The 16,208-nt window shown below is 38.7% G+C and overlaps 1 protein-coding gene across 1 annotated transcript in view; it reads right to left on the bottom strand.

Moving 5' to 3' along the window:
* Positions 1 to 360: 360 nt before the first annotated feature.
* MAGI2 (membrane associated guanylate kinase, WW and PDZ domain containing 2) overlaps positions 361 to 16,208 on the bottom strand; it is a 701,810-nt gene continuing 685,962 nt past the window's right edge. The window contains exon 23 of the mRNA XM_053977427.1: positions 361 to 3,527. Within this exon, the coding sequence (XP_053833402.1) occupies positions 2,734 to 3,527 (794 nt within the window). The 3' untranslated portion in view covers positions 361 to 2,733. The remainder of the gene's footprint in view (positions 3,528 to 16,208) is intronic.

The raw sequence follows: 16,208 nt of genomic DNA on the forward strand, positions 1-16,208 counted from the left end.
GATTTGGTCCCAAAAGAGGCTGGCTGGTTACCAATATTTTTACAGCATTATGGTGTTTTTTGAGACATTTTTTTCTGTAAAATAAATTGAAAATGTAATTGTGCCCCCTTCACACAGCTTGTCAACAAAACCTTTCTAGGGCTAGTTAGAACTGTCTGATTTCTGAGGTAAATATGGTTTGTGCTCAGGTTAATTCTGTATATGTGTTGTACTCTCAGAAGTTGTCTCTCACTGCTGGGAGTTTGGCTGCCCTGGTCTTGTGTCTCCTGGGAAGCAGAATAAGGGTTTAGGCTTCTCCATCAAGGAAGCGATTTTTCTGTGTCTGTGTTGCCTCATAAGCCTTGACTTGCCATTATAAAATTTGTTTGGTCACTTACATGTTTATTCATAAATTGGGGTGAGAAATTAAAATGGTCCATTCACTTTTTTATAAGGCAGTAGCTAATTAACTCTACTCATATGCAAGAAAACGATTGTTTATCAGGGTAACACTGAAGAATGTTACTCAAAATTAACAAAAACTATATACAATTGAAAAAATGAAACATTTTTGGATATATATTTTATTTGACAGTGGTTTAGAATATCATACAGTAAACAAGATTTCTGTAAAAGTTAATTTATCCATAGTGGTGCGTTTCATAAAAATAGTTGCTCACTTACAGCCTTTCTGTGACTATTAATACATGGAATTATATTTATAGAGATAGAGCTGTACAAGGTAAATTCACAGCTAACACTACACAGAAATATTATTTGGAATGGGGTTTAGATGATGTGCTGTCTTCACAGGTTATCGATTACAGCCGCATAAAGCAATTACTGCACAAGGAGTAGCTGTGAACTGTGCAAATTAGAGTTTATGCAAGCATAATCTCAACTGTTTTTCAGATTTCATTGTTTGCTTTCTTTATACATAAAAATAAGATACCGGGACGTGCATCTACACTACAGAAGCATTGTCCAAAATCAGATTCAATAAATTAATGGCAAATTATACTGGATTCTAGTTCAGGGGATAAAGATTTTTTTTTCCCATTAAATAAGAGTTTTATAAACAGCTACATGGATTTGTGCTTTTTTAGAAATTATAAATGGATTTTTCTTAAAAAAAAAAATGTTTGAAAGCTGCAAAATCCTTGACTTGAGGCTTTTCAAATAATTGGACAGGAAGAAACATGTCTATAAATTTCGCAGTCCAGTGCAATGTTTGAGACATACAGTAATGTGCTAATTTCTTGGAACGAAGCCAATCTCAATCTAGTTTTTCAGCAGAGCGTGTGAGGAACTAAGATTGCTAGTGAACAATAATTTTTAAATATGAATTTTTGACAGTACTTAGCTTTACGATTTTTTTTTTTTTAATTACCAATGTATTATTGCCCAGGATTTTGTTTTAATTTTGACAGACAAATAAGCATACGCACACTTACACAGACACACACACATCTGTTTGAAACAAGATAATGACTGATTGACTGAACTCGGAGTTATTTCCTGTGAAGGCAGACTGGAATGTTTACCTGGCACTTAAGGCTTAAAATTCAAAACAGACAAGCAAGAAAGACAAAAACAAAAAGTAGAAAAAAAATTGAGATAGGGAAAAAATGGTAAAATGGAAACCATTTTAAAAATGGAAAAATACTGAATTTACTGAATGAGGACACTGACAACTGTATTTCAGAAACCAGTCTAATTATTGTTGACGTGTGCCTGAAAGGCACCTGCTCTGCCAAACTGAGGGGATGAGAGGTGAGAGTGTCCTAAGTAAATGCAGATGGGTATGAAACATAGCACTGTTGATAAGTGATGCTATCATCTTCTGCAGGAAGGAAAGGCCTTTCCTTAAGGAAACTGCAGCTTTTTCTCTGTAGCACTCTTCCTTTCATTGCAAGGGCCTTGCAGATGCCTGGGGTTTGAGCCTGACCAATTGGTTTGTGTGCTACCTCGCAGGACTTGGGGAACCTGTAATAAATCACTTTTGAGAATAATTTGCAAATACAACCCCACCTTAACTCCTTTCCAATGTACAGAAACATGGTTTGTTCACAAAAATGGCAGTAGAAATGGTATCACAGAAACTAATCCACTGGATTCCCCATTCCTCCCGTAGCACCCAGTGAACTATTCTACAGGGTACCACGTGGACTATCCCAAAGCATTGACAGTGGAGACGTGTCATGGGTGTACAGTTCTGAACGATGCTTTAAAGAAACCCTTTAACCCCTGTCTAGATATGTCGAGAACAATTTATTTACAACATTTTAGCTCCATGAAAAGATCCTCTCTCGGTTTCAGCTTGCTCCGTGCAGTTTTATTTAAGGCGATGTTCCAGTTTGTGATTGCTCTAACTTGTTCCAGTTTCTTGATATAAAGTTTGAATGAAATCCAAGTCCTTCATGCAGTGGGAAAAAAATGCTAAAGCTACACTGCACTATCCTTCTCTGATGTACTGTCCTTCATATTGTTTTGGTTTCTTCCATAGCTGCCAAAGTCCCTAAAATGGAACTGGGACTTTAGGGTCGATTTTAAATCTCTGTGTTGACTATATGCTTTTGAACTTATTAGATACTGTGCACATTGTCATGGAATTACACACTAATGTTTTCATTCCTCAATGCTTTGTGTATATGTGTGATAGTTAAAATAAATTAAAACAAACCAATGTGAGACAAAAACTAAGAAGAATGTTCTGCGTCAGTTTGAGACAGTTAGAGGGCAACAGTCCCTTGCTTATCTGCTCATGGCAGAAGTACCAGACTTCAGGACGTTTGGTAGCTTATCTGAGCCAGGGATTTTCCACGGCCCTGGAGAGACCGTTGCCTTTCGAACTGTGGTGTTGGTGCTGCGAGTGCTAATGGAGTGGAGATGTCCCTTCCTGGGGAACTCACTGGGTTTCCCATCAGGGTCCCTCTGGCTGTGGTCCATATCACTTCCAGGCGAGCTGCAGCGGTTGCTACTGTAAGTCTTGGTAGCTCCTGTATCGGTCTTGACATGGTCAGGTGCTGCAGCTGACTTCTCACTGGTGTTTGTGGATCTGTGATCTTTTTTGCTAAGAGATCCTCCTCTCTTGCTTTCTGGCTTCCTCAGCCTCCCAAACTGTTCATCACTGGTTCCAGCACACACGTGCTCTCTTGTGCCAGCCTCGATCATAACGCTGTGTCCCACCGCTTTGCTTTCTGAGGTGGGCCTGCCACCATCAGTGGTCTTATTTTTGCCTCCTGAATATCCTTTCCAAGAAGCCTCTTCGTGCTTTGACCTGTCTACCTTTTTAGGACTTGCTGACCTTTCTCTTTGTTCTCCTAACCTTTTCTTTTTGTGACCGTTCACCGAAAGCTCCTTTGGTTTCCTTACATCGTGTTCCCTCTTGATATCCCATGTTGGCTCTGGGCTTATCTGGTGAGAAGGGTCAGAGGGTGGGGCTATGTGTGATGAAGATAATGGTGAGATTATGTCATCGAGGGAAAGAGCTACTTCCGGCAGACCTGGGGAGGTGGCAGAGGGAGCACTCCAGGAGTTTGGTTCGTCTGTTTTAACAACAAAGAGAAGAGAGTTAAGCGCGTATCCAGCAGCACAGGGTGTATTGCATAGGCACATGTATTCTGAGCAACACTGATACCTAAACCATGTACCAGCCTTAAACCCCTCTGCTTCAGGTGAGGTGAAACTCCCTCAATTGTGGAACCAATAGGGAGAAAACCGAAAATAATCTCTCCACAAAAAAAATAAAAAAAAAAAAAAAAAAAAAAAAAAAGAAAAAAATAAAAAAAAAAGGTACAGGACACACAAGAACTGCAAATGCTGGAACCCCAAGTCTTTTTTTCATACAGATTCCATTTTCCTCTGCCTATGTTAAATTATTCTTAAAATAATAAAGGCACGTGCTCATGAAATCAAAAAGCCTCTTTTGTAGCTGCATAATGGATTTCTTAGCTGGGTAATATCAGTGCTGTCTCTGAGGACAAATGAGAAAGACTTTATGCCATCTATTAAACATGTCCCTACAAGCGTATAATAATTGACAAGAATTTGTAGCTTAGATAAGGTCATCATTGAATTCTGTCTGATATTTTTTCTAAACAGATATAGTATTGTGGTGTTTATGGCCCCACAATTCTTACAGGGTACTTATACAGCTCTGCCTTTATATCACAGTATCAGCTGCTGAGTCTCCTGGTTGAACATTTTAAATTTCTCTTGGTTACTTAGCCTCAAGACAATATGGTTGGTTTATGCAGATCCTGTTTAATTTAGCTAAATAAATGTCTCCTTTGCTGAATCACAATGATTGTCCTAATCCAAACTAGAATACTCTGGGATGCCTTTCTCTTGCGTATACATCCTCATTTCTTTTGATTAACTTTCTGGCAGAAAACAAATCAACCATGATTAATGACAGCATGGCTCCTATTCTTACCCGTCTACTTAGAGGTTAGAGAAATCACTGAACTTGGCTAATGTCATTCCCTATTTAACACCATTTTAGTTAGGCTTTGAACGGTATGAGGAATAATCTGTCAGAGATGGAGGACTGTCTCAGGAATCCATGGAAACAAGGTAGAACTTGTGGCAAGAGCTGCATATTTTATGGGGGAGAAAATGTAACCTTCTAGCTAAAAAACAAGCGTGGACTTCTTAAGGTCAGGACTAGTATCTGTCATTGATATCAACTGCCCTTTAAAAAAGTAACATGCATTTTTCTCAGTGCAATGGCTGCTTTTAAATTATCATGGAGATGCACATCGTCTCGAAAAATGGAATAGATTCTACTGCCCAGCCTGGGATCTGCAGTTTGCTTGACTAAAACAGCACTTTTAAGTTAATAGCTGGATTGAGTGATTGCTGTCTTGCAGATAAAAATAGGAGAGACAATAGTGAGGTGGGTGACGTAAAGGGAGGGAGCAGCACAGTTAGCTGAGGAGCTATTTATTTTCCCAGATGGTGTTTGTCATATGCTTTTGCATAATGAGCATATGTGTGGAGAGGATTAGCATTTGAGAGGGGTAGAAAGTACAAGTTCTGTGTAAGACAAATAAACATTGAGCTGGGAATCTAAATGGGATGAGGGTCTCAACTGAATTTAGAAAAAAAAAGAAATCACACTTTCTTACCCTCCAGTTAAGGGTGACTAATGTACCATCTGCTCCCAGCTTGGCATTCAAGCAAGAAAAAATAAGAGGAAGACTCGTGCATGTAGAGTGATCAGCTCCTAGGAGTTTGCCCACAAAAAGCATTGACTTTGATGGGCTTGTTCTTTACTTCTGTTCTTCTGCACCACCAGCCTGGTACAGGACCACAGCCTGTGCCTGATGGGGGAAGCAGAGGTTCCACCCTGGCTCTTCAATCTGAAATCCAGGGGATGTAATTTTGTTTAATACTTGAGCTAGGGACCATGCACAGAGTCCAAATCACTAAAATTATCTTGGGACTCAGCACAAAGCTGCCTGCCTTTGTGCACCAGCAAGGTACCTGAGCAAACTCTGAAGAAGTCACCCTGAGCTTTGGAAAATTAAGTTTATAATTTCCATGGCATTGTCACTTATACACAGGGTAGAGGTGGTGCCAAGGGTTGGACCAATGCATTTGCCTGAACTACAATCTTCTTTCCTAGTTGTCTATGAGATGTTGTTTTTCACAGTTTTTCAGTGTCAGTGAAGAGCAATGGGCCATTATCCAATCTCATGTTAGCCTCTGAGAGGTTCTGATCGCAGGAATAACCGGTTCCTTTGAGAACTGCTGCACACCAATAAAACCACCAAATAGCCCGGAGCAGCAAGACGCTCTCAGGTAACAAGACTGCCTCTGTGGAAGAGGTACCACTATGCTCAAATCATCTGCTTCTCCTCCAGGAGGACAAACCGCAGGGGCATTATTCAAAATCAAGGTGGCAAACACATCCTGTGGCTCCTCTGAGGCACAAAGGATGATATGGTACCAGTTATTTGTAGGATGCTCTGGAGAAGAGACCGGGAGGTTAGTGGCCTAGTGCTTTATTGCCTGGAGATTACAGAATTTCTTCTACTTTCTTTTTTAAAGGGGATGAAAAAACAACCAAATGTTGTAGTGAGAAATCATAGTGGGTTAGAATGTACTGCAACAAAAGTGAATCAGCATATCTCTTACACATACTGATATATAAGTATAGGTGTCTATAAACTGACACATGCCATATTATATGCATTACTGGATTTTAGTTCTCTCCCAGAAAACCCTAAGTAAAAGACAACTTGGCTGACTAAGTAAGAAAACTTGTAGCCACAGCTTATTAGGTTTATTATATAGATTTTTAGGTTTGGCTGTGGCACAATCCCAGGTGGGTCACTGGCTGCACTACGTTTAAAATACTTGCTGGGAAGGCACCTATATATGGGTTGTATTTCCAGTGGTTATGGAACAATGTTGCCATGGAATAAAACAATCATTTTTATTCTTTGGCAATATAGCACTTGCAATTAAGAAGAAAATTACTTTCTTTAAGGTTTAAGTACCATCAGTCTGAGACAGCCAAAGCCAACCTAACCTGCTTGTCTTTCAAATGAAATGCTATTATATAGAAAGTCAGCCTTGGTAGATGTTAATGTCAACAAACCATTGCTGCAATATGTCACTCGCAAGTGAGGAGAATACTCATGTGAGGGCATTATAGCCAACTTCCCCCTAATGTTTGAACATTATGGAAAAGTTACTAGAGTAAAGTGCAGGAATGCAAGTAATTTGTTGCTCAGAAAAAAACCCTTTTAAAGAGCTGTGTTCAAGCCATAAGGGTTCATTTGGACTTGTCCAACCAGCACTAACATGATTGCTTCTCCATAACAAATATAAATAGGAGAAAAATGTAAAATTTTATCCTGCAGAGCTGTTAAATGAGTAATTTATTTTCATGATTATACTCAGTTGCTAGCTACATTTTTGAGATAGTTATTAATATTTCTGAATATTTTTTATTCTGTTGGTCTAAGGCGTTTTTATAAAACCTTTGAATTAGTTGGGAACATAACCTACTTTTACTGTCTGTTTTTCCAGTGTATCTCAAAGCATTTTGTAAACATACTAAACCAGAGACAGAGCACTGATTTTACTTTTTTCTTCCTTCACCTCTGTGAGGAACTGAAAAAAGTATTTGTTTAGCAGAGCATGAACTACTAATGCCCAAACAGCTTGCAAGCAGATGAGTAGAATATTGCATTCAGTTGCAACTGCTGGAGAGATTTAGGGGCAACATAGTTTTGAACTTGTTTCTGACTTTATCACCATTGATAACATCCTTACTGTGAGAGAAATTGGTTTTCAAAAGTATACCTCTCACTGAAGGCTAATAGATGCCCGCCTTCTTTCTTTGAAGGGAGAAAATCTCCCTTGACCTACTAATTTAGACAAGACAAATGAGCTGGGAGCAGCACTATAATCTGTCAGTGTGATGGCATTTCCTTTGGTGTAATTTAGTAGGTGTTTACTGGGTGGCTTTTAGTTTCTACAAGCTACTGTAACACAAGTTGGTGGCACTTCTCCATGGGATGTGTAAGAATGACTCACCTACGACTGGCTTCGCATAACTCCCAGGCAAAGGAGTAAATTGCTAACTGAGTAAGAGCCACCACAGACACAAGATCTTGAGTGTGTGGGAGGACAAGTGGGAGATGAACACAACCAATTTGGAGGAAGAGTGACACAGGGAGAACATCAGGAGCAGAAGTTTTCTGTCTAAAGGTTTTTTTATTTGAGGTAGAGCTGCCAGATACATGAATTGTTTGTTTTGCTCTGTCAGCTCTCACACGTTCAGTGGAGTGGAAATGAGGGTACTACTCTCATGAGTCTATTTGCTCCTGTCTTAACTGTTCTACCTGGATGCAGTGCTTGCTGATGGCTGAGTCATGAGAAAAAGAACCCTGGCTTTAGTCCTAATAGAGAGGAGAGCTCTGCCCATGGACCTCTGATTTGTGGCTAGGTTCTCCCCTAGCATCAAAATATTTTAGATAATTGTTTAGTAATTCATCAAGGATGTGTTGTTTTTCATCAGATATAATTATCTATAAAGTAATAATATTATTTTATTGAATATTTAGTAGTAAGAGTAGAAATTACATCACATTTTATTACTTAAGTACAATAAAATCTCAAAGCCTTTTTAATTTTCAAATTATATGAATAATGTACAATATATTAAAGCTTTGAACAGTTTCATTAGCCTGAATGAAGTATTTTCTGAAATGCTAAGCAGCTGTTCTCATATCTTCCCAGAATTATTTTCCTAGGGAATCAAAAAGGGTTTGATTGAATAAAAAATATGGTGCTTTATTTTTTCCCCCAATTTTTTTTATCTGCAATTATGTATTGCCAGGAGGTGGCAAGCAGGTCTTACAGATGCTGCTAATAACAAAAATGGGACAAATTGTCCCCTGGTGAGTATCCACTAATATTGGCAGTGCTGCACCAGGAGTGCATTTGGGTCTTTCTCATTATAGTTGACATGTCTTTGATGTTCCTGATTGCATTGGTCTCCCGAAGCTTTTCTTTAACACTCTCTAAGGAAGGATATTTCAGAATATATAAAGAATCTTTAATCTTTTATCCTGACACTTCCACAACCCAAACACACAGCACCCTTTGTCTCCTGAAATAAATGATTCTCTGAAGATTTCATGGTTAGAAAAGCTCTTGGTACTTTCTGTTCAGCTATGAGCCTTATGGAAATGTGAGACAATATGCCACCCTTTCTCCCAGCCTCTCTCAGAAAGTGAGTGGCAATGGGCTCTGCTCCCACCTTACGGCTTGCCTCTACTTCTAGCTATAATTGTAATTCCTGTTTATTATTCAATATGCTATGCAAATGTTTTCTCACAAATTGCATTTTTCTTGGCTTAAAATTACACTTGGCTTGTCTCCCCTTGCACTGAAATTATCCACATTCAGTTCCCTGAACACCAGTAGTCCTGGAAGCAAACACCAATGGGTTTAGGTGCCCTCTGCTGGGATATGGTACTTCCTTTGCTCAGTCACTGTGGGCACATCCAGGTGGGATAGCCTTTCCATCATTAGTACTGCTCTTATGCTTTACAAAGGTATGATGGCAGTGTGCTATGGGTGCAAAATATTAATTCTATGTATAGGAATTAGATACATGCCATATACATTTATAAAAATAAACCCAGGTTATACTCAGTTATTTTAGTATATGAACAACTTCTCCTTTCTCACACATGCAGTTAAGTGATCAGCTTAGTATTTTGAAGTCTTGTTTTTGATATAATGAAAACCTAATCTAATTTGCTATCTTAATGTAGTCATATTTGTTATACCCATTTGCCTGTTTGTACTCAACAATGTCATACTGATTCTGAATGTTTAGAGTACCTTAAAAATATAACTTTAAATGTTGCTTTGCTCGAGAATGGAATCTTTCTACTTTTTAGTAATTAGTTCTTTTGGCTTCACACATTTGTTTTTCCAAAGTTTGAGGATGCTTGCTCAGGATAATGAGAGTTATTTTACAAGTCACAAAAGAGTACAGGAAAACAAACATGCATCTGAATCCTGACATCTTTTACTTCTATATTTTGTGCTTGGCATTTTCAAAAGAGCAGAATGATTCATTAAGAAAGACTGATATTTGTGGTATGAAACAATGTCAGACCTAGTTTTTCTGTCTCCAAAATCATTGTGTATTTTTGGTTTTGTCACTGGTTTAATGTCACTGGAAAAGGTGGCCACTATTCCTGTTACATGGAGCTATTGGTGGCATGGCTTCTGCAGATGGTCACAAGAACTGAGGAGATATGAATGTAAGTGTAGTGTAAGTGATGAACACTTCAATCTCCTCTGTAAACTTGAAATGTTTAATTTTATATCCAGAAAATTCAGCCACTGACCTATTCCAATGCTGGGAAGCACAGCTCTACATCCTGCTTGGCTCAGTTCCTAGTGCCATTGATACTCAGATACCCTACTTCTTTTCATGTTCCTGGTCATTACTGATGAGAAAATATTTAGTTCCTTTGGGTTCAGTATATCCATCTTCCATTGTATACTTTACCTAGATATTAAATGGAAGATGCCCTAAATATTTTTTGCAGCAGACACAGTGTTCATAAAGTTCTTGCAAGGGCCATTTAATGAGACTGAATGATCTCATCTCAGGTAAAATTCACTTTCATCACCTTTTCTGTACTCTGCTTAGGGATTTTTTAGAGAAGTGCTTTCATGTTCGGAGATCTAATTTTAGAATTATTGCAACAATTCAGAACGAGCAGATTGCTAGTAATGCTGGAAGACCAAATCTACAGAACCTCAGGTGTTGGTGTTGGAGCTCAGCTTACTTGGTAGTGGAGCTAAGGGAACAGAGAGAAAGGAAAAATTTAAACTTCGGTAAAAGAGAGGAAAACCATATATTGCAAGGGAAAAAAGTTTAAAAATTCTTTAGAAAAATGCTGCATGTTTTCTTGAAACAAGAAAGCCACACACATTGATTTGTGTGTGCTTTAATCTGCAGCAAGCACTATGTATAAAAGCACTTTTCAATTTTTTATGTAATGTAGTCTTTAAATATGGTTAACAAAGAAACATGGGAAGTAACTCATCTGACTTGGAGGGTTCCTATTATTCTGCACTGGTTTTGATCCTACATTATTATACCCAGGGCATTATCAGTAAATCCCTTTCCCTGAGTTAGTTCTGTAATTATGACACTGTTTCACCAGCATGTTACTGTCCTTACCACTTGAGATAATAATTTAATTTCCTCACAGAGTCAAAGAGAGAGGTGTCTCAAAAGACCTCTGGAAATAGATGTCTGCTCTTCTGTTGAACATGTACACAATCAAAGTTGGGGAGTTCCTTATGGGAAACCTTTTGGGGCTGTGGATCAAAGCTGAGTGGATGAACACAAAGATCTGCACTCATCACCCCACATCAGGTCCTTTTAAGAAAACACAGTCCACTGCAAGTAAGTAACCTGAGACCTTTCAGGCTGACACAGGAGATAACTAATGAATTTAGAAACACACAGACTTTCTGCCATGGAGAGCAGGTGGCCTGGATTGTCTTGGATATCTTGGAGTGCTGCTTTATCCCTTTCCTGGTTACTCTGCCATTGTTCACCCCTTAAATATAAATCACATCCATAAATAATTCATTGTGATTTTGTAATAATGCCTAAGCTCTGCATCATTTGGTGTGGTAAGCACATTTCTCTCTCTCTCAGGATTTTTTATTGAGGTGCACAGAGAGAAATGAAAGAGAAAACAATTTCTATTTCTGCTCTTTGATTTTCTCTTGTGGAATGTGTTTGGAAAATTGTTTACTTAGAGTGAGTGCTTGGTTGGATCATGGTGGATTGTTTGGGCCTGACAGCCAGTTGGATCCACCTGTGTCTGGGCTCTGGAGAACAGGGTCACAAGTTGTGAGTTAGTTAGAAATGATAGTTAGAGAAAGTAGCATGTAGTATTTAGTATCCTCTTTTATATAGCATATTAATGTATTATAACATAATTATAATAAAGCAATCATTCAGCCTTCTGAAATGGAGTTAGATATCATCATTCTTCCCATTGGGTTCACCGACATCTACAACAATTTGGCTCTCTCCAACATCACTCACACCTTAAAACAGGGTTGAGACTTTGACACTGTCCTTACAATAGCAAGAATAAAAAAGGATCATTTTTCTATGCAGGAAAAAGCTATCCAAAGCACAGGATGGGAGAGGGGAAAAAATAAGGAGCCACACCTACAAGCAGGTTGTATTTCAGAAACAGGTAAATTAATGTGGTAAATCAGTTTACTAATTTACTGTAATAGTCTTCTGGCTGTAAATCTTAAGGCCAGATGATTATGGGTACACAGTTTACCTCTCACTCCAAGACCCATTTTAGTTTATTCTATAGATAAGATTCTAATAAACAGTCCTGTCAATTAAATATTTAAATCATCATGATCACTAATCAGAGTGAATGTGGTGTGAGAGACTGGAATGTTAACGGTTAATGACTCAAACAATTGTCCATTTCCAAAAGCAGCAGGTGCTTTGCTGAGGGTGTGCAAGGTCACAGCCCAGGAGCAAAGCAGGTGTGCACAAACTTTTGTTTAGGGACAAGATGGATTTTGGGCCAGATAGGAGAAGAGGCTGATAAGAAGCAGATCCTGTGAGGTGGGATAATACTTTTATCATGCCAATGTCCTCCTTTATACAACTGGCTCAGCTGTAAAACCCCTCTGGGGAAGGTATCAGGACATTCACATTATTCATCCCTTCTGATGGGGTATAACTGGCTCAGCTACAATGATATGAGAGGTGGCTGTCACGGTTCCTTCCCTTCCCTTCCCTTCCCTTCCCTTCCCTTCCCTTCCCTTCCCTTCCCTTCCCTTCCCTTCCCTTCCCTTCCCTTCCCTTCCCTTCCCTTCCCTTCCCTTCCCTTCCCTTCCCTTCCCTTCCCTTCCCTTCCCTTCCCTTCCCTTCCCTTCCCTTCCCTTCCCTTCCCTTCCCTTCCCTTCCCTTCCCTTCCCTTCCCTTCCCTTCCCTTCCCTTCCCTTCCCTTCCCTTCCCTTCCCTTCCCTTCCCTCCCCTTATATATTTTCTTAAGTGATATAGTTATGCTCTTATATTGTTATATTACTATAGGTAATAATAACCAAAATGGTTACATATTTGTTTTCCATTTCAACCAAATTGTTCTAAACTAAACCTTATACATATATATATACATTGATCATTCAGTGTTCCTTCACTCTAATGCCCCCCTAAGGGGTCTATTAACAAGAACTGCATTTACCCTCGCCTCCAGGGACAGGTTGTAACACTTGGTAAATTAGATTTTTCCTTGAATCAGCTTAATCCATCTGCATAAATGTTGCAGGATTACTAATACTGAAAGAGCCAAAGTGAAGAGTAGCAGCCTGCATGGGGCTTTTACCCTCCACAGGAAGCTCCTCTCTGATGTCAATATAAAGTGTGTGGACAGCTTAAGTACCAGTCTTGAGTGATGCTTCTCTAACCACACATTATTATTCAATAGGTCCTCCAGGTGGTTTGGTGTCCTTTTTGAAGTGCTGAGCATCTCACATATTTACCAGATCAGAGCTACTCAGGCAATACTCAACTTGTCAATAAAGAAGGTTTTATTTTTTCCTGTATGATCAGGCAGCAGAGTAGAACTGGAGAAACCTCAGCAGTTCTCTCCCACAGCTATGTTGGAGCTAGAGAAACTACATTGGAAGTTACTGTATAATTAAAAAAGAGAATGACTTTCAAATTAGTTTTTATTAATAGAATTAAGCCATATTAAGTCATAAAAGGTGCTCATAAATATGTTAATAAAATGTGTGGTATTAATGAAAAACATTCTGCAGAGACTGAATAATTTAAGAGTTGGATATTACACACTTAATTAAAGTTAAATATTAAAATTATAAATTATCACAGCTAAAATGGGTGTTAACAGTAGGCATCACATTCAGTCAGGTCAACAAATAGCTGTTATTATTAAAAGCATGTAGATAATAAATAAAATTTACTTAATAAGTGAGGAGCATTTTGACTGTGTATTAAATGCTCCTAGAAAGTTGTTTCTGGTAGGCACTGAGGTTCTCACACTACGAGTGAGAGCAGGATTTTAACCAAAACACGGGGTTTGAACTCAGTCACGAATAAGTAGTCCTGCTCTGCTTAGGGTAGAGGCTGCAGAAGAAGTTTAGTGTTTCTTCAGCAAACTCTTTTCAGACTGGGGGTTTTTAGGCAATGAGGGTGCAGAGCTGACTGTGGGACCACACCTGCTGTCAGGGCTGTTGTAGTATCTGATATCTTTGGAATGCTGAGACAAATTTATCTGAAAACTCTGATGAGATGGAAGTGCACAAATAAATGAATTTTACACTGTAATATTCAGCTCCTAATAAGCAAACACAAACTACATGTTGTTAGAAAATCCAGATGTTCAAAATTCTGGGTTGCATATCTGTGCTGCTCTTGCTCAACAAAATTCAACACTCACTATAGTCACGTTTGTTAAGCAGTGGTTGGAGAGTCACAGTTACTTCATATTGTCAAAGTAAAAAGGAAAAAAAAAAAAACCACCCACATTTAATTTTCTGTGTTTGTTTTTCCCAAGCTGGAATAAGTAGCTCTAAGAAATCTGACAGAAGCCATGACCTCTGCTAACCTTTCCCTGTGGTCAGGCTACAAAGCATCAGCCAGGAGTTGCAGCATGGGATGGTGGAGTGAGGACAGAGGCAGCACGTGCAAGTCCCTCTATGGACAGAGCTTGTCTTTGCCTCCCTAATGACTGGAATAACATTTTTTTTGTGTCACTCTCTGTGTGAGCATTTAGAGTCATCATATTTCTGATGCCAATGAGGAGAGATCATTAGAAGCCTCATTAGCTTAATTTAGTCTTGAACATCACCAGGCCACTGGCAAGGTTCTTTGACACAGGATACAGGATACAGGAAGATTCCTGTGTGGCTTCACAATGTTCCCTTTGGTCCATAGCTCCCTGTGGCAAGGATACCATCACAGATACGTGGGGAAGATAACTCTGAGTAAGAACAAGCTGCAGTGGTGCAGTCTTGTTATTAATTAGTGGCCTGTGGCAAATGAGAGATGTGAGATGAGCAGCAGGAGAGGGATTTTCTGGGATATTGTGCTGCAACAGCAGAAGACTGGACTTAGTCCTATGGCAAACTGCAGAGACACAGTAAGTGTTACTGACTTCCTATTTTACCTACTTATCTGGATTACATGAGGAAAGGAAAAACTGATGCTGTGGAGACAGGGGTATGGCTGTGTTCTCTCAGGTCCTGTATTATGGGTACTTCCAGTATTGTCAGCTGGATGGAAAAATAAGGAGTCATGAAAATAAGTGTTAGAAAAAGATTTGTGGGTGGGACTTTGCCCTTCTTTGGGAAGTCTGCTTGCCAGTTTATGTGAACCAAACCTGGGATAATATTTGTTCATCTGTTTTATTCACTGTAGTTTAGTTGTAGTTATCTATACTTTATACCATATTAGTAAATCTACTCCAGAATATTATATTAGAACAATGAAGCTTTAATTATAAGAGAACTTGCTCAACAACCTTATTAATAAATCTTTGCTCAGATATGGGGGGGACACTGCCAATTTTGGTGTGGATTAGCAAGGTTCTGCTTTAGTAATAATACTGAGTAGTCAACTAGGAATTTTAATCTTTAAAGTGCTTCTCAAGCATTAAATAATTAATCCCCATAACACTCCCATGAGATAGGCAAGTAAATATTACTATCCCTGTTATACAGTTGGGGGAAGCCTGGGTTAGACTATTCAGCTAGACTGGCCTGAATCCACTGGGAGTGTAATTGCCAAAGCAACGTTTAGGACTCAGTATTTTTGCATTTAAAAAGTGAGGTATTGCCTTCCTGGAAGCTCAAAGTCATTGCCAGAAAATGGAAAGTGTCATCTCATGTGTCCTTCTTTCTTTCAAGACTGTGTTTTCTATTTCTATATCAAGGGATAAAGGTCTGCATATCTTTTGAAACAGGAATTTGCTATAAAACAGAAATAACTGTATTCACTCACTTACACATACACATCCACTGTTATTTAATAGAAGGATGTTCTATTTTTCTGCCAGCTACTACATATTTATTAAATACTAAAAACATGTTTGTAAAGCAGGTTTTAATATTAATTTTTGCCCTTGAATAGTTTTTACCCATAGCAATAAAACATTCTAGAACATTTGGGAGCCCATATTCAAATTGCCTGATGGTTTTAGACCAATTTTATTAACCAGTATATTGGTTCATTTAGTCAGTATTTTTTTTCCTTTTTACACACCACAGGTTCCTGAAATTAAGTTGGTATTGCTAGAAATAAGATGGTGGTATTGGAAATGCAGCAGGAATATGAATGAATGTTTGCAGTTCCACCAAGGTGGTCACAGGCAGAAAGGGCACTTTTCCAAAATGACTATTGATTTTTGCACTCACATCAGATAAATGATATATGGGGTAGTTCAAGTTTCAAATAACACCCAATCTCAGCTCTGGAGATTTATAAAATGAGCATTAAAAATGAGATGAACTGGATTATCTGATCAGTACTCTGAACAGATAGGAGTATCTGGCTTCAAAGCATAGGCCAAGGTGCTTTAGCCATTTATTAGACAAATGTAAAAGCTTCAGGCATTCTAATGAAACTAGAAAAATCAGTTTGTAGCAGACTGCAAACTGGCATCTTC

The sequence above is a fragment of the Vidua macroura genome, chromosome 5 (genome assembly GCF_024509145.1).
Source record: "Vidua macroura isolate BioBank_ID:100142 chromosome 5, ASM2450914v1, whole genome shotgun sequence".
NCBI lineage: Eukaryota > Metazoa > Chordata > Aves > Passeriformes > Viduidae > Vidua > Vidua macroura.